This window comes from Leptodactylus fuscus, chromosome 1 (assembly GCF_031893055.1).
Source record: "Leptodactylus fuscus isolate aLepFus1 chromosome 1, aLepFus1.hap2, whole genome shotgun sequence".
Lineage (NCBI taxonomy): Eukaryota > Metazoa > Chordata > Amphibia > Anura > Leptodactylidae > Leptodactylus > Leptodactylus fuscus.
Genome location: NC_134265.1, coordinates 223172863 through 223192643, shown reverse-complemented (window position 1 = coordinate 223192643; position 19781 = coordinate 223172863). Strand labels below are relative to the sequence as shown.

The following is a 19781-nucleotide window of genomic DNA, read 5'->3' as shown; positions in this document are numbered from 1 at the left end:
TCCATACATCATCATTACAGTCACACTGAGAAAGCTTCAGGACAACAATGAATTATGCTATTTTGGCATTTGGTAAATATATTTATATACCCTGTGAGAAAGGTGACAGGCAGAGTGCTAGAGCCACAGTATATCTCCCCCAGATTCCTGACATATGTGTAGTGCAGTGCAGGACTAGGTTTCAGCCCCAGGTCTGGGTCCTAGGCTCATTACTCGGCCATAAAGGCTGCAGTGTCTGCACTTCAGGGCAGATACTGGGAGTGGGAGGAGGTGCCTGAGTCTGTCTTGGAGAGTTGAGTTTTGGTGAGACCATGCTAGGACTTGTTGTGCTTTGTTTGATCGTGTGGCCAGAAGTAAGTCACATGTATGGTTAGCCGTACTCTGTATTAGTTAGAGCTCGGACGAGCAAGAGTTTTGTTTTCGCTTTTGCCTGCATTGGCTGCATTTGATTTTGCTTATTTTTGTACCTGACGTGAATATTTATTTATTTTGCCATTTGTTTGTTTTTTTTCTAAGTAAACCTGTTTGCACCACATTTTGTGTCCCTGTCTCTGACTGGTTGGGTCTGTACTATTGCTGCTACCGAGCTACCTTCCCCACAATACACACATTCATAAAGAGTATAATCCTCCACAGTGGCCGTCGCACAATAAAATATTTTCCACAGTCGCCCCCGCACAGTAAAATATGTTCCACAGTGGCCCCCACACAGAATAATATGGTCCTCTACTAATCATCTACAAATTTAAATATGGGAAAACCGCTTTAAGAACGGGGTCACATAATTAGTAATCAAAGCAGGTTAGACACTAGTTCTACAGTAGCAGAAATGTGGACAAGATATGAACAAATGTCATCCATATGCTGGAGACAAAAAGTGGCAGGGAGCTACATTAAAAAAACAACCAATTTTAAATGTGTTATTGTATTTCTTCTTCTTCTTATTATTATTATTATTATTATGATAATTCCCCTTCTAGTCTCTCTCTCTTAAATCAAATAGTTCCCAACTATAACTGCAGAAGTATGGCTATCAATCAGTCTCGCCTGTTCAAAGGCGATGTACATTTATATTGTAAAGAGATAACAGCCCAAGCAGAAACTATTTTGTAATAAAATGATTTTAAAACTTGTAATATTTTGTTTCAATCCATTTTAGGTGTACTCCCACCTCAAGGATGCAATATGACCAGCATTGTAACATACAAATTTTTCCAAAATATACCGCCCACAGTTTTGGAAGGTTTTGACCAGCCATTTAATGTGTATGGAGGCTTTGCCCCTGGAGATGAAATGCATGGCGCTAGCTTTCCCCCCCTCCCAGTTCAGTATGCATGCGTGCACTGCTGGATCAAAGTGAGCATCTGCATAGAGGAGTAGGCTGAGATAGTCAATCAAAAGCTATCTAATGTGTATGGCTGATTTAGGTTATCCACTGAGTGATTTTAACCTGCAGTGGCTTGCAAAAGTATTCCTACCCCTTGCACGTTTGCACATTTTGTCACCTTACAACAAGAAAAAAAAACCTCAAATGTATTTTATTGAGATTTTAAGGGAAAGACCAACACAAAGTAGCAGATAATTGTGAAGTGGAATGATAATGTTACATGATTTTCAAAATTTCAATCAAATAAAAATCTAAAAAGTGTGATGTGCAAAAGTATTCACCCCCCTACACTCTGATAGCCCTAAGTAAAATCCAATGCAATCAATTGCCTTTAGAAGTCATTTAATTGGTTAATAGAGTCTAGCTGTTTGTAATTTAGTCTCAGTATAAATACACCTGTTCTGTGAAGACCTCAGTGGTTTGTTAGAGAACACTAGTGAACAAACAGCATCATGAAGATCAAGGAACTCCCCAGACAGGTCACAGATAAATTTGTGGAGAAGTTTAAAGTAGGGTTAGGTTATAAAAACATATCTCAAGCTTTGAGTATCTCAAGGAGCACTGTTCAATACATCATCCTAAAACTGAAAAAATACTCTACAACTGCAAACCTACCAAGACATGGCCTTCCACCTAAAGTAACAGATCAAGCAAGGTGAGCACTGGTCACAGAAGCAGCCAAGAGGCCCATGGCTACTCTGGAGGAACTGCAAGTCATATAGGAGACATAGAAAACATGTGGAACATGTGCTCTGGTCAGATGAGATCAAAGTTGAACTTTTTAGCCTAAATGCAAAGCACTATGTGTGGCGGAAAAGTAAGACTACTCATCACCCTGAACACACCATTCAGCAGAAACAGGGGAGCTGGTCAGAGTTGATGGGAAGATGGATGGAGCTAAATACAGGGCAATCCTGGAAGAAAACCCGTTGGAGGCTGCAAAAGACTTGAGGCTGGGAAGGAGAAACATACAGCCAGGGCTACAGTGGAATGGTTTTGATCAAAGAATATTCATGTGATAGAATGGCTCAGTCAAAGTCCAGACGTAAATCCCATTGAACGGCAGCCTTGCCACAGATGCTCTCCATCCATCCAATGGCTGAGTTTGAGCCATTTTGCAAAGAATCTCAGTTTCTAGATGCGCAAAGCTGAAAGAGACATCATAAATGCAGCGAAATGTGGTTCTACAACGTAGATTGAGATTATTTGATTAAAATTTTGAAAACCATGTATCATTTTCGCTCCACTTCACAATTATCTGCTACATTGTGTTGGTCTATCACTTAAAATCTCAATAAAATACATTTAAATTTGTGGTTGTAAGGTGACAAAATGTGAATAAGTTCAAGGGGAATGAATACTTTTGCAAGGCACTGTATTTCCATCCTGGGTTATGGCTGTTCTGAACTTCAGGTTTACATAGACTTGAAGAGCTTTGAGTTGTGCAATATTTTTCTTTACTTACAATCAGAATAAGCACTTTAATAGGTGTGAAAGATGTGGTTTGTTGGAGAACCATCTTTATCCTTCATAATACTGAAACTTGCAAGAGAAGAATGAGTCAAGGATAGGTTAAAAAATGCAATTATTACCTCAAACTTTATTGTTTCTTTATTCTCTTCTTCCTCAGTCATAAGATTCCAATGTGATGGTTGATCTGAAGTATCTATTTGATGGATTTTAGTATCCTCATTACATTTGCCAATTTTCCCTTCTATATATTCTTCCTCTATGCTTGCTGAGTGGACATCACCTTGACCTAAAGGTTCCTCTTTTGCACTATTTTTATGATCTTTAGAAGCCTCTGCAATAATGTTTCTTAAGTCTTCTAGGCCTGAAGAAAGTTCAGCAAGGATATCTTCAGTTCTGTGAATAAAATATGCAAACAAGTCAGTCTGCTCCAAACAAGGAGTCTCTACAGAAACTCTATCTAGAGTTCGGCTGCCTGGTTAAAACAGTAGCCAAAAGCAGCTCAATGCAGATATGTCATAACTGTACCGAGGATAAGATATTACAATGGACACCTCCAAACAGAGGATGACAACAGGCAGATCAAGACACAAGAGATAGTCAGGTAATTTGTGGCCTAGTACAAAACAAAATACTAAAAGGATAGAGATGAGCGAACACTATTTGAAACAGCCGTTTCGAATAGCACGCTCCCATAGAAATGAATGGACGTAGCCAGCACGTGGGGGGTTAAGCGGCCGGCCACCGGCAAAGTCTGCGTGCCGGCTGCTTCCATTCATTTCTATGGGAGCGTGCTATTCGAAACGGCTGTTTCAAATAGTGTTCGCTCATCTCTATTAAAGGACTTTTCCAGGCAAAAAATATTTTGTTTTTTTAAAGTCTGATAGTGCTACTAATGTTAATTACGGTAATGTTAATGTAAGGTTAATAAATGCACCCATATACCTTTATCTGTGTTTTTAGTGATTTCTGGGCATCTCTGGGAGCTCCTGGTATCTTCTGCATTTGTTAACTTGCCTCAGCTTCCTGCTATATAACTTCCACACTAACCCATCTCACCTTACTCCCCCCTCCTTCCTCACTTCCCCCGCCATACAACCCCCTCCCCGTCTCTCTAGCTACCCTGCCCTTCCTTAACTACTCAGCCCAACCCTCCACCCACATTATACACTTACACTCCACGTTTCTTCCTGTGAGATGTCCCCTCCTCCTCCTGTACTGATTCAGTCTTCTCCTCCAGCGATTATCCACACCTACTGTGCATGTGCGGATGTGCAGTAGAGGTGAATTACCGGTAGCGGCGCGCACAGTGGAGAAGAGCGCGCACCCTGCAGAATCATTACAGAGTGAGGAGCCTGGAGGGTAAGTATAAAGGGGTGGATGGGGGGGGGAGGGAAGAGTAGTAGTGACGGTGACTATCCATTTCTGGAAACGGATCGTCACCGGATAATCAGAAAATGTCCCTACTTTCTAAATAACATAATTTATCAAAAATGGATATGGGTAACTATCCATTTTTTGATAAATTATGTTATTTGTAAATTAGAAGGGTGTTTAGATTAGTGTAGGGATTTCTAGTTATCCCTGACAACCCCTTTAATAGTTTATTCATTTACAATTGTACAAAAAAAAAAAACACTGACAAACAGTTATATTCACTTGGGACACTGCCCTTCAAGATGTCTAGCTACAAAAAGAAGGAGAGCAGGCACTTCAAAGTCACCAAAGAGCAATCATATACTGGCACACATGACTGATCCATCTAAACATCGGACTATCAAGTCTAAAAACTAGAGCTTGTCTGGCAAAAATGTATTTTTAAGAAAAAAAGTTTTTATATTTTATAAGAAATAAAACTATATACATTTAGTAGTCTAATAACTGTCCTGACCAGAAGAATATATGAAACCAGTTGACTTTAAAGGGGTAATCCAACTTCCAAAAATTATCTTCAAATACAAGGAGAGAAGTGCTAAATTCCTCACTGTTCCCTTAGGCAGCTTTTGCTTTATTTTACTTGCTGCTCCTTGTATCACTATTATTTACATGCAGTGCATCTGTGGAAAAACTACATTTCCCACGATTCATCTGCCTGCTCTCACTCTGTGTACTCACTCTTTCTCCACTGTCTCCTCCAATGAAATTGCAGGTAATAAATCACTCCCACATCTGTTCACATGATGCTGTGATGTGCAAGCTCACTTCATTTGCAAGATCACTTTTAGGGCCCGTGCACACGATGTAACGCGGCATTGATTCTGACACATAAACTCGTGTCAGAATCAGCACTTCAAAACAGAATCCCATTGACTTCAATGGGTTCCATTTAACGCTCGTAACACATTGAAATCAATGGGTTAAAAAGCCTCTGTGAAGCATGGGATTTTTCAAAAAAACAATCAGGTCTTGAATGATGAAAAGAATCCAAGGAGTTTATTTCAGGAAGTCCAGTTTTAACAAAAAAAAATAATTCTTCAGAAAATCTCCATAATGTGTACAACAAACACCTTGTACCTCAGGCTGCTGTAGTCTCACAAACTATTCACCATGTGAACTTCACCAACACTCACCCAGCTTTCTGGGAATTGGAATCATTTTATACCTTAGACATTTCCCATAATCCTCTGCAGTTGTCCCTATAAAACCCTGGAGTTGCTGCAGACTTGCCTCTTATAAGATCAGGGCAGACACACCCAAGTGCAACTCCACTACTGCAGGTAAATATACAAAAAAAAAAAAACACTTTATAAATCCATGTTAATGTGAACAGTTACTTAGTGTTAGTATATTGTTCCCAGATGGTAAGACAAGAAATAGTAGGAAAATAGAGCATTAGGTGGCCAGCCTAATGAGGAAAGAAAGAAATAAGAAGCAGTAATAGAACATTCATACAGAGATATTACCAGACCTGGGGACTCCTGTACCACCACTAAGGTTACATAGAGGAAATCACATGGAAACATAACACAAAACAGTTTACCTCTTCACAGCCTCCCTTTGATTTCAGTGTGTAGCGCGCGTAAGAAGGAACCCATTGAAGTTAATAAGATTCTGTTTTGCAGTGCTGACTCTGACATGAGTTTACGTGTCAGAATCAATGGCGCGTTACATCATGTGCACGGGCCCTTAGACCCTCCGCTCCCCCACGAGCAGCAAATACAGAGAGTGAGAGTAGGCAGATAAATAATGGGAAATGTAATTTGATTCACTGCATGTAAATAACAGTGACACAAGGAGCAGTAAATAACAGTGACACAAGGAGCAGCAAGTAAAACAAAACCAAGCAAAGGCTGCACAAGGGAACAGTGAGGATTTAGAACTGCTGACATATTTGAAGATCAGTTCTGGAAGCTGGATCCCCCCTTTAAGTGCATAGTAAAAGCTATGCCAACGAAACAGTAGCAGGATTGAATTTTTTTTTTTATTTTTTTTTTACCATTGCACAGTACATTGTATGGAACATTAAATATAACCATTAGGCTTAGTTCACACACAAATCTGCGTGTGCACATCCCGTCGTGGCTTTCCGCTCCGGATTAGGCCCAAATGAATGAGCCCAGTCCGGACTGTGCTGCCACGAGGTGGACACCGCGGCTGATTCAGCCACGGAATCCGCCTGAAGAAAGGGCAGCTTGCTTCTTTTTTGATGCCGCTAGCGGTATCCATAGACCACCATTGTGAGGGGGCGGATTATGACGTGGATTCCGCACCATAATCCGCCCCCTCTGTGCCCGTGTGAACAAGCCCTTAAGAACATACATTCTTTGCAGAAAGCAAAAAAACTTACATACTCGAAACAAACTGTATCACTAATACAACATAATACTTGGAATATTACCTTTGTGCATCTCTGGAGTTGTTGAAATTATCAGGGACTTGATCCACTAGAACAAGGAGCTCCTGTGACAAAATGTTCAACTTGTTTTTCACCTCACACGATCCAGAACTCAATCCTATGAAATATCAATTCTATGAGATATATACAGTCCTATGAAAAAGTTTGGGCACCCCTATTAATTTTAATCATTTTTAGTTCTAAATATTTTGGTGTTTGCAGCAGCCATTTCAGTTTGATATATCTAATAACTGATGGACACAGTAATATTTCAGGATTGAAATGAGGTTTATTGTACTAACAGAAAATGTGCAATATGCATTAAACCAAAATTTGACCAGTGCAAAAGTATGGGCACCTCAACAGAAAAGTGACATTAATATTTAGTAGATCCTCCTTTTGCAGAGATAACAGCCTCTAGTCGCTTCCTGTAGCTTTTAATCAGTTCCTGGATCCTGGATGAAGGTATTTTGGACCATTCCTCTTTACAAAACAATTCAAGTTCAGTTAAGTTTGATGGTCACCGAGCATGGACAGCCCGCTCTCAAATGATCTGAAAACAAAGATTGTTCAACATAGTTGTTCAGGGGAAGGATACAAAACGTTGTCTCAGAGATTTAACCTGTCAGTTTCCACTGTGAGGAACATAGTAAGGAAATGGAAGACCACAGGGACAGTTCTTGTTAAGCCCAGAAGTGGCAGGCCAAGAAAAATATCAGAAAGGCAGAGAAGAAGAATGGTGAGAACAGTCAAGGACAATCCACAGACCACCTCCAAAGAGCTGCAGCATCATCTTGCTGCAGATGGTGTCACTGTGCATCGGTCAACAATACAGCACACTTTGCACAAGGAGAAGCTGTATGGGAGATTGATGAGAAACAAGCTGTTTCTGCAACCACGCCACAAACAGAGCCCCCTTAGGTATGTAAAAGTACATTTGGACAAGCCTGTGGACTGTTGAAACAAAGATTGAGTTGTTTGGTCATACAAAAAGGCGTTATGCATGGCGTCCAAAAAAAAACAGCATTCCAAGAAAAACACTTGCTACCCACTGTAAAATTTGGTGGAAGTTCCATCATGCTTTGGGGCTGTGTGGCCAATGCCGGCACCGGGAATCTTGTTAAAGTTGAGGGTCGCATGGATTCCACTCAGTATCAGCAGATTCTTGAGAATAATGTTCAAGAATCAGTGACGAAGTTGAAGTTACGCCGGGGATAGATATTTCAGCAAGACAATGATCCAAAACACCGCTCCAAATCGACTCAGGCATTTATGCAGAGGAACAAGTACAATGTTCTGGAATGGCCATCCCAGTCCCCAGACCTGAATATCATTGAACATCTGTGGGATGATTTGAAGCGGGCTGTCCATGCTTGGCGACCATCAAACTTAACTGAACTTGAATTGTTTTGTAAAGAGGAATGGTCCAAAATCCCTTCATCCAGGATCCAGGAACTGATTAAAAGCTACAGGAAGCGACTAGAGGCTGTTATCTTTGCAAAAGGAGGATCTACTAAATATTAATGTCACTTTTCTGTTGAGGTGCCCATACTTTTGCACTGGTCAAATTTTGGTTTAATGCATATTGCACATTTTCTGTTAGTACAATAAACCTCATTTCAATCCTGAAATATTACTGTGTCCATCAGTTATTAGATATATAAAACTGAAATGGCTGTTGCAAACACCAAAATATTTAGAACTAAAAATGATTAAGATTAATAGGGGTGCCCAAACTTTTTCATAGGACTGTATCTCTTAACATACTAAAATATATGATATGACACCCACACAGAAGCACCATATGGAGAACAGGTAGTATAGTGTAAAACTTACCTGTGGTGATAGATAAAGCAAGTTTCTCTTTCTCATTCAAGCTCTGCAACTTTTGGTAAATCAGAAGTCCAGCCTAGAAAGTATAAAGACCATATCACAACTTTCTGTAACAGCATAAGATTATACTCAGTCTTCCTCACAATTTGCAGTGTCACCATTCTCAGTATACATTATAAAGAATAATGTACCCTTAAAAAAAATATTAGAAGTCACCTCAAAGTTCACTGACCTTTGTAAATAAATGCAAGAGGCTGGCCAGGTAAGCACTTGCTGACATTCTTATGGTATAATTTAGAGTTGAGCAAATAGTTATCATTTAATATGAGAAGACATACAGCATGTGCTGCTGTTCTGCCACACAGGGGTACAGAGGAGAGGCAAAGACTAATGTCTATGGGTTAACCTGGACAGATTAGGGGTGAGATTTATCATTTATTAAAGGTGAACATATGGCTTATGCAGCTGGCTCAGCATGAGAGAGGCCCATAGGGAAGACAAAGACTAATGACCGTGGGCTATTCTTGAGGGTGAAGCAGACTTAAAGCGAGAATACATTTATTTGAGATGTCTATCTCAATCAAGGGCCTGGCTTAAAAATATAAAGGAGCAAGAGGTTTATAGTGCTTGTGATAGGTGTGTAGGGTATGAAGAACATGCACATTGTGTCAGTTTGGGTCCACACTTGCGCTGTGAGACCGTTCAGAGATTCTGTCTCCCAATCCTATAAGCAGGACACTTCTCTCTGCATTTTTTGGGCAGAAACCTGGCAGACCCCATTTTAGTCTGTGGGTAACCGCTTACTAAGCAGATAGGGTTTCCGTTTTTTGGGTCTCCAATTGGACCGGAAGAACAGAAACCCGAGCAAAAAAGTTAACCTGCCGTAAGTAGCACTTTCTGTACAATGTATACAACGCATGTCAAATATTCCAGATGTGAACATATTTGAGGAAGATGTCCAAGGTGAGAACTAATTGCATGCAGTGTATGTCCAATGTGAAAGCTGCATGTATGCAGTATGTTTAAATATATGTGTGGTAGATGCTGTTCGTTTCCAGTATGTCATGTGAAGCATGTCTTATGAAAGCACAGCATCTATTCAGCATGTTCAGAGTATGCACAGTTGTGTGTGGAGTGTGCCTAATGTGTGAAGCGTTATGTTTGCAGTATGTCCTAATAAGTAAAGTGGATGCAGTGTGAGTCCAATGTGTGTGAGGTGCCCAATATTTCAAAGTTTGAGCAAGTATATTGTAATAGTAGCATCTGGACCGCATGTGAGCAGCATAATGTATAAAGTATTAATTCAATCTGCATTTTTTCACCTTTTTTATTTTTTAATGAATCAAATTCTAGTTATATAGTTATAAAGCAGACTGGTCTCAGGGTTTCAAGTCCCTGTGACCGATAGCTAGTGACAACAGAGACAGAGACTAAAGAGGATTTAGGCGAGCTGCTATGATAACTTGTTTCTCAGCAGTGATATGTTTACGGCTTCCTGATGATCTTCTGGTTTGAAGCATAGTTGGTTGTGCTTCAAATCTGAGGTAAAACTTCACTTCAGCCAGATGATTTTAATTCTTCTGTACAAAGCATAGAGTAGTCTATAGCATGGTCGGTTAACCCACCAAGAATATTCTTTTAAGAGTGCCTTTGAACGGGTCCTCATCTGGTCATGTGATCAGCAAACTTACATTTACACAGCAGCCAGATGTCCCATTTTCTACCCAAGTCCATGAGGATCTGGATCTAAGGCTATTATAGACTTGCCTAGAAAGAGGGACTTCCCACTTCCATGTGAATTGGCAGGTCAAAGGCTCTATCAAAAGAAACAAATGCCCCAAGCATTTACTCTTTGCCCTGTTTCAATTTAAAAAAAAAAAAAGTCAGAGTGTGTCTCTAATATTTAACTTTCAGTTTTTATTCTAACAACTTTATAAATGAGGACTGAAAATGGATAAAGTGTGTATGACATATAGATATACACACAATTAACGTCATAACTAATATATTTACTAGTGTATTGAAAAACATTAAGGAAATCAGAGTTAAACAAACTCACATAAGCATCTGAGGCAGCATAAACTTTCTGGTCCTCACTTAAAGGAAGTCGATCCCAGTCACTGCAACGTACAGAATCATCTTTCAGAAGTTGCTTGTTGAAGAGATGTTTGACCAAACCATTCAAACTCCACTTCTCCTTACAGTGAAGCTGTACAAAGTAAACAGAAGAGGCATTATTTTTTTTTAGTCATCTCCCAACATTAATATCAGAAACAGTGTACACTAGTAGTAGTAGTAGTATGTGTGGGTTAAAACAGGCGCAGTTTTACCGCTGAGATTTGCCGCATACTTCCAATGAATATGTTCCATTAAAAGTGGTGCCGCTGGTTGTGTTTGTTATACGGACAAAGACTTAAACCTTATGGAGTTCAGTGGCCTCTTGGTGGCAGATTCCATATTACAATTACACATTCAGGCGGATAAGCTACTGGGGGTGTCTGGCAGAAGATTAGATTGCTCTCCCTATTAAGATAAATAAACAAGCCCAGCTGAGCAGATTGTACATATTTTTGGTGGACTCGAGAGAAATAGTTCAGACCTCAGTAGTCTGAAGAACATGGCAGACTTAAACGCAGTGTCAGCATTCCATGGAATAGGGTATACATGTATTAGAAAAAAAAAACAAAACGTTTAATACCTTTTCGTTTGCCAAATCAGTAAGTTCAATGAATCCTTTCAACTTCAGATCACAATCGCTCATTAACTTCCATTGGTCCCCTTCAATACCAACTCCAACCTTTTTTATAGAAATGTCTTCAAGCAGCCTTTTAAGACCCTTTGGAAAACCTGTGTAATAGATTAATTCAATTAGTCATTTTTTATCCTTTCATTTTAACTTCAATGTCTTCCTTTTTTTCATTTTACAATTTATATAGCTAAACAAGGGCTTTTTTTGCCAGACGAGCAGTATTTTTTATGCCAACATTTGTATATTATTATATCATATATAAAATATATGCTATGACATACTGGAAAATATTGCAGTGGAAACTGAGAAAACAGAGATTCTGACATTTTCTGTTGGAGTTCATGCTAATGGCGCTCACTGTGTGGTAAAAATTATATATCAGTACTACTTTTATACTAGGTGTCAGTATGATTTCAGGAGATACAAATATTGTGTTTTTTATGTTTTACTAATTTGATTCCTTTGCAACATATGCCATAATAATACTGAACAGGTACCAAGGGGTTCATGCAAAATACCATTCAATTATAGTGTCAAAAAGGCGCCCAATCAGAAATTCAGGGATTCTACCATTGAAATGAATTTTTTGACGATCACACGTCGGAATAGTCTTTAGAAAGGCTATTCGTCTCTTACCTTTAGGCGTGGTCTCTGCTGCGCCGTTCCTTAGAAATACTGTTTTTTAACGGTATGCAAATTAGTTCTCTTGCAGCAATGGGTGTGGGCCTCAGCGCTGAAAATGCAATGAGGGCATCCCCACTGCTGCTCGAAAACACGCTCCAGCGACGCCTCTATCTTCGGCTGGATCCTCCCCTTCTTTCATCGTCTTCCTTTGAGTCACCTCCGACGCCTGTGCAGTTGGCTCTGCCAGTGAGACACCAGCAGAGCCGAGTGCGCATGCCGGCCGGCAGCCATTTTTGGGAGGCCGCTCCTGTATTGAACTACAAGAGCAAGAGCGGCCTCCCAAAAATGGCCGCCGGCCGGCATGCACACTCGGCTCTCTTGGTGTCTCACTGGCAGAGCCAACTAAGTTTTTGATTTTGTGTGGTGTTGTGGTGTGAAGCATTCAACCCGCGAACCACAGATTGGACTCCTCTGTTCTGTCTACACTCCGAAAGCCGAAAAAAACATTCCCACCTTTGTACCCAAACAGCAATTAAGAGGACCTTTCATGTCCTCATGAATGTGTAGTTTTAAATACTGCTAGAAAACTTTGACAGTGCACTAAGTTCATGCTGAGCTGTGAGGAAAGCCACCCCAGTACAAGTCTATGGCCCGATTCCTCCTCTTCTTGACATCTGCCGGCCACCCACGCCTGTTCAATAGAGCTCATTACAGTGTATGCTGGCACTCCGGCTCTATTGTGTACACGGCGTCAAGAAAAAAAAAAGTGATGACCCGTGCCCAGAAGATCCAGACAGGAAGACAGGCAAGTATGATGGGGTGGGGGGTTTGAGTTAGTTAGTTGGGAAGGGTTAGTAGCGGGTGAGCTAGCCAATGAAACAGGGAGGGGATGTGAGAGAGAGGAAGGGGGAATAAGAGTGGGAGGTAGTGCGAGTCAGCCCTGAGTGAAGCACAATACATCATGGTAGATGTTGGAAAACCGAATAGAAAGATACCCATGTACAAATGTAAAAGATGACCAGGAATTCCCAGAGAAACCCCAAAATCATTCAAAACACTGCTGAATGTATTTGGATGCACTTATTAACCAACTAATAACACTAAATGTCCTTTTTTTTTTTTTGTCTGGAAAAAGCCCTTTAAAAACATTAACCCCTTAGCGACCCTTGACGTAACTGTACGTCATGGGTCGCATGGGGATGTATGGAGCGAGCTCACACGCTGAGCGAGCTCCATACACGGCAGATGCCGGCTGTATCATACAGCCAGGACCTGCCAATAACAGCAGCGGTCGGTGCCCGAGCCGATCGCTGCTGTTAACCCTTTACACACTGCGGTCAAACGTGACCGCAGTGTGTAAACGGCGCCGGCGGCATGGGCGCCGCCATGTTTCGCCGATCACCGCCTTCCTGAACGTCACATGAGGGCGGTGATCGGTTGCTATGACAGCCGGAAGCCTATTGAAGGCTTCCAGGCTTGTCTCTGCACTAGATCTATTAGACGATGCCAGAGGCATCGTCTAATAGAAGTGCTGCGATTCTGCTATTCACTGCAGTACTGTAGTATTGCAGTGAATAGTATGAGCGATCAGACCCCCTAGGTTTCACGGTACCTAAGGGGTCTGATCATAAATGTAACAGAAGAAAAAAAAAAAGTTTTTAAAAGTATTAAAAAAATAAAAAATATATAAAAGTTCAAATCACCCCCCTTTCCCTAGATTAGCTATAAAAGTAATTAAAGAACATTAAACATAAACATATTAGGTATCCCTGCGCTCCAAAATGCCTGAACTATTAGAATATTAAAACATTTATCCCGTACTGCGAACGGCGTAGCGGCAAAAAAAATAAAAACCGCCAAAAAGCGTTTTTTTCAACACTTTGCCTCCTATAAAAAATTGAATAAAAAGTGATCAAACCATCAGATCTTTCCCCAAATGGTATCAATAGAAACGTCATCTTGTCCCGCATAAAAAGACACCACAACCAGCTCCATACATGGAAATATGAAAAAGTTACAGGTGTTAGAACATGATGACACAAAATTTTTTTTCTATTTTGCAAAGTTTATCATTTTTTTAAAAGTATCAAAACATTTCAAATACTATATAAATTTGGTATCACCGCGTTCGTACTGACACGTAGAACACAGGTAACATGTCATTTGTACCAAACAGTGAACGCTGTAAAAATTAAACCCATAAGAAAATGGCGCAAATGCATTTTTTCTCCAATTGCACCTCATTCTGAATTTTTTTCCAGCTTCCCAGTACATTGCACAGCATATTGAATGATGCCATTACAAAGTACAATTTGTCCCGCAAACAATAAGCTATCATGTGACTCTGTGAACTGAAAAATGAAAAAGTTATGGCTCTTGAAATGTGAGGAGGGAAAAACGAAAATGCGAAACCAAAAAATGGCCGGGTCCTTAAGGGGTGAATTAATTATGGTTAAAGGTGAATGCTGATCTATTATATTAAGAATACTTAAATATAACAGACCTGTCATTGAGGAAACCTGGAATAAATAGCATTCCTCTTCTGAAGTGCATACTTGAATGAGGGAGACCTTTCCATTTTTGCCCTTTTTATAAGCAGGAGGCCATTCGATGTCAAATCCAAGCACAGCTTCTTCAGAAAGATTCTCTCTAGAATAGGAAGTAAACAAAATAGAAATTATGTGTGCTGATACATAAACCAACAAAAAATGAGATACTGAGGTTTCCCTAGTATAGTTTTTATCTTTTGGGCAATTTGAGAAGCTCTTCAGCAAGCAAAATGAGCCAAATATGGAGTCCCAAACAATTTTCTGTTGCAATTAGGAATGTCATATAAAAAGTGGTTAAACCTTGTACATTTCAATGCAACTGCATAAACAAAAGTTCCCAATGTATTTTACCACAGGCCACAATGTACCCTGTGTATGCCAAAAGAATGCCCTTTTGGCATATATTCGAGGCCAATACAGGATTTGCTTGAGGGGGGTTGCCATAAAACCTTATGGGAAAGTATCCAACGGTATGGGTATACAGCGGCACACACCAGAAGCATTCAATGGAAGTATACTTTGGGACATTCATCAACATAGGATTCCTCCAAAATGTGATTAGGGCTGTAAAATGAGTAAATTTGAGGTTTCTTTTCTTTATCACACCGATCTTCAATCTGTCTATGTAATTCAGGTTCTATCCACATCTGCAACCGGCGTTGACTAACAACAGCGTTTGTTGGGTTCGGTCATAATGCTCACTGAATAAAAGGGGAAAAAGTGCTACATGCAGCGGTGTGATGAAATCCTGACGTACAAACATAGTGGTAAACAAGCAGCGAAGTTCCAGATCTATTGGACAAGTATATAAAGTAGAATGATATATTTATAACTGTCTTAAATGCAGCAAATGACAAAAAGGGCCAAAACTTGAGAAATCAAGACTATTGTGTATAGTCACTAACTTTTCAGAAAACTTAACTTCATTTCATTAGCTTCATTTCATTGAGCATGTGATACCGGAACAAAATGTAATGCACTAAGTTGAACTCTCGCAAATTTCTTAAAGGGGTTGTCCCATCACAAGGATCCTATCTATACTGCTTGTTAATGTGGATGTAAGACTCTTCCTAAATACACTGCTTCAGCAAAACTGCTTTGTTTGTCCACTATCTTACTTTATTAAATTCTTTGTGGCCAAAGCCCTGACTTATCTGCTCAAAAGTCAAGTGATGTATCTGCTGCTCTCAGGGGGGAGGGAGGAGGGGCTAAGTGCAGGGAGCGAGCCTGTGTTTCTAATTATTCCTGTGTCTACACCACGTGACCTAGCTTCCTGCTCTCAGATAGAAGAGAGGAGCTGTTTTCATTTCTGAACTTGTCTTCTGTTCTCCCAGTTATCAGGCTAGCTAATTCAATTGTGTTCATTATGGCAGAGACAGGCAGTCTCTGTATGTAACACAGAATGGAGTTGCTCCTGCCTGTACTTCATAGTCCAATATTGTGCATATAGTGTTGTTTGAGGACCTTTGATGACATCAGAGGCCCTTCAGCCGCCCCATAGGATCAAGCTATGCAGTGGGCGGAGCTACACAATTTGGGGGTGGAGCTAAACGGCAGGTTGCATGTGAAACCCCACCCACCAAATGATGCAAGAAACCAGGAAGAAAGAAAATTTTACAGCAGTGAAGACTGCTGAGTATGCAACGTGGGAATACCCCTTTAATTTTCTGCCATGGTAGAAAGGCACATGTTGTAAATTGTAGTAAAGGTAATCTTAATGGTGGATGTATTTTTGAGATAACTACTCTTTTCTGGTCTGTAGCTGTACCATATGACCAACAATCTCACTCTCCAAATGACATGGCTTCTCATGTTTTCACAGAAAGTCAGTCTTTCCATTTATTCCTATGAGAGTCTCAATAGGAATGAAAGAAGCAACTGACTTCCTGCCCACACCGGAGACGCCATGTCAGGTGGAGAATGTGTTTGCTGGTCCCCGAACGGAATACCGAATGCAGATGGGCCTAAAGAGAATCTATCAATTTACATATGCTTCATTTCACAAGGGATCAAACTGGGAGTTAAAGGGTTATTTCCATCTCCAATAACTTATTCAGACTTGTAGTTTAAGCTAACAGAAGTGTTTACCCAACGCACATTGCTTTATCTATCGTCAGATACATTGTCAGATACAGATAAATATTTCTCCTCAGTGTTTACAGCTTGTTGCTTAGGTTACAGGCTATCACTCTGACTGGACCCATTGGACCCAACCATCTATATTATTTTCTCTCTTTCTGTATATTTCTTACAGTTGTCAAATCTCAGTAAGTGATAGTAATGTTTCTTAATCAGTGCCTGTTTATGTAAATCAGATATGACTGTGCAGTTTAGAACAAGGACCAAAAACGCTTCTGGATTGAGCTGAAAACCAAGAAGTGGAGGGGAGAGGAGACAGGAGGGCAGCTGAAATCCTGAGATGAGAAAACTCCTTTAGGGTGCATGTACACTACGTAACGCCGGGCGTGTATGAGAGCCGTACACGCCGGCGTTACAGCAGGGCTGCCGAACACTTCCCATTCACTTCAATGGGAGCGCTCGTAAACGCCGCTGTTACGAGCGCTCCCATTGAAGTGAATGGGAAGTGTTCGGCAGTCTGCTGTAATGCCGGCGTGTACGGCTCTCATACACGCCCGGCGTTACGTAGTGTGCACGCACCCTTAATGATTCCATTTAATATGAAGCATAAATTGTGTTATATGAAAGAGCTCACCTGATGTACTCCGAAAAGAAGGAACATTCCTGTGCTTCATAACTATAGACAATTGAGCCAGTGAATTTCAGGAACGGGAGATTATCTTCAAATATATTTTTCTTCCAGGGATAATTCTAATTAAAAAGCAAATTACGGTTTAGGAACCGAAAGACACTTGACCATCACCAGCTAGAATATTTGTATCGGTGTACAACACCATACTTTAAAGAGATTTTCCAGGCAACAAATATGGATGACCTCTTCTAAAGATAGGTCACTAATAGAGATGAGCGAACACTATTCGAAACGGCCGTTTCGAATAGCACGCACCCATAGGAATGAATGGACGTAGCCGGCACACAGGGGGGGTTAAGCGGCCGGCCGCCGGCAAAGTCTGCGTGCCAGCCACTTCCATTAATTCCTATGGGTGCGTGCTATTGGAAATGGCCGTTTCGAATAGTGTTCACTCATCTCTAGTCACTAATATTAATTGGGTGAGGGTCCAACACCTGCCTTCCCCATCAAACAACTGTTCTCAACAACAATACACAAAGAATGGAGCAGGAGGCAGAAACCATTGTTTTCTGTGTACTGATGAAACATTCACTTCAGCTTACATATCATTCAAATGAATGGTCGTTGATCTGCAGTACTGGGGCCTGGACAATAAACAGATAACAGCTGTCGGATTGCTGCTCCATTCTCTGTGTATCAGCTGCAGAGAACAGTAGTTCAATGGGGGTGCCGGATTCCACTTGTTTGATATTGATAATGTATTCTCAGAAATGGTTATCAATATTTTTAGAAAGGAAAATCTCTTTAATATGAATGTCTAAACTCTACATAGCTCAGACGTTTCTATCAAATATCAGTGGCTAGTAAGCACCAATCTCATTAAAAAAACAAACAAATTTGCTACAATCCCTGGCAAAAAATATGGAATCACCAGTCCCCGAGAATGTTCCTTCAGTTGTTTAATTTTGTAGAAAAAAAAGCAGATCACAGCCATGAAAAAAAAAAAAAATAAAGGCATTTCATATAGCAACTTTCTGGCTTTAAGAAACACTAAAAGAAATCCAGAAAAATAATTATGGTAACCAGTAACAGCTAGATTTTTAGAACAAGCACAGGGAATAAATTATGGAATCACTCAATTCTGAGGAAAAAATTATGGAATCATGAAAAAGAGACAAACAAAATAACACTCCAGCACATGACTAGTACTTTGTTGCACCACATCTGGCTTTTATAACTGCTTGCAGTCTCTGAGGCATTGACTTCATGAGTGATAAACAGTACTCCTCAAAAATGGGATTTACATACAGAAAAGCTAAAAGAAAGCCATCACTAACACCTAAACAAACAAAAAAAACTATGAAATCATCTGATCAGAAGCAGTATCCAACACCCCAGGTGCTTCCACCCATGCTATGGGAGCTGGCTTTACTATAGACGGTAGCCCCCACAGCACTGGTAATTAGCTACCTTTAAAAATAGGAGGAGAAAGGATGTGGATTGACACAGGGGACAGGTACAGGTTCTGGTCATGTGACCAGGGGTCAAAACTAATACAGAACTCTGAGAAAGTAAGCATGCACAGACTTCCTGGAAAACTCCTTTATGCTAAGGTAATATGTTGCAAAAAAGATGCTTTTTTTATTTTGCTGTGTTTCTTTGATTCAAGCACATGCATGGCTACATAAGGAATGGGAAATATAAAAGGAAGCTTTTATACTTCTACCTTCTACTTAATCCATACCTGGAAGCTTTTCCGCAATGTAGAGCTTTAGCCTTGAGCCCAGGCCCTCACGTGGCACAAACACCGCAGGAAAACCAGCTGTGTTTTACAGTACCTGCTAAGTGGATGGAATTCTGGCTAATCCCATCCACATATCTGCAGCGGACATGATTTCAAAATACGTTGTGTTTTTGTAAATTGCAGCATGTTAATTATATCTACAGAAACGGTGATGTTTGTATTGAATTAATTGAAGCAGAAAATCTGCAGAGGATAACTGTGGATTTTCTGTGAAAAGCACGGTGGGAAAAAAAGTGATGCGTTTCTGTTGCAGTGCTTCTTGCAAGGCTTTTTGGCTGCGGCCTGGTACGTGAGACCTTAGCCTAAAGGGGTTTTCCCACCATAGCAACTTATCCCCTATCCACAAGATGGATTCAGATAGATGAGCAAAACACCACTTGTAATCAGTAGGAGTCCCAAAAGTTGGAACTCCGCTAATCCACAACTTTAACCAATAATCTGTGGATAGGGAAAACCCTCTACAGGATGAATAAGCTTTTATTTTGGATTTTTTTTCTTCACAGACAATTCCTCATGCAATAGTCAACAACTATCAGATGAAAATTTAAAAGAGGGTCTAAACATGCTACTATGGTTCCATGTGCAGTACACACTAACTCAAGATAATATTGATTTACTGAAGGAGACTTGCCTTGTTAGCCTCGCTTGCACAATGTGTATCTTGTTTAGCCATCCAGTCGGGAAGTTTTCGCTGTTCCCCTGACATTTTCGTTTCCATTTAAGTCATGCAACCATAAGGCAATCATAAAGCCCTAAAAAAGGAGGTTTCACATATTTATACAGCAAAATTTAGAAATAAAGTAATCAGGGTTAGTGGTGG

General features: G+C 40.3%; 1 protein-coding gene across 1 annotated transcript in view; it reads right to left on the bottom strand.

Moving 5' to 3' along the window:
• The window catches only part of WRN (WRN RecQ like helicase), a 100443-nt gene extending 82062 nt beyond the window's left edge, over nt 1-18381 (bottom strand). Inside the window, exons 1-8 of the mRNA XM_075262230.1 lie at nt 18367-18381; nt 17161-17276; nt 14402-14547; nt 11224-11372; nt 10585-10734; nt 8529-8601; nt 6696-6810; nt 2980-3253 (exon numbers count right to left, since the gene is read on the bottom strand). Of these exons, the coding sequence (XP_075118331.1) occupies nt 2980-3253; nt 6696-6810; nt 8529-8601; nt 10585-10734; nt 11224-11372; nt 14402-14547; nt 17161-17276; nt 18367-18381 (1038 nt within the window). The remainder of the gene's footprint in view (nt 1-2979; nt 3254-6695; nt 6811-8528; nt 8602-10584; nt 10735-11223; nt 11373-14401; nt 14548-17160; nt 17277-18366) is intronic.
• Between the last annotated feature and the right edge of the window lie 1400 nt (nt 18382-19781).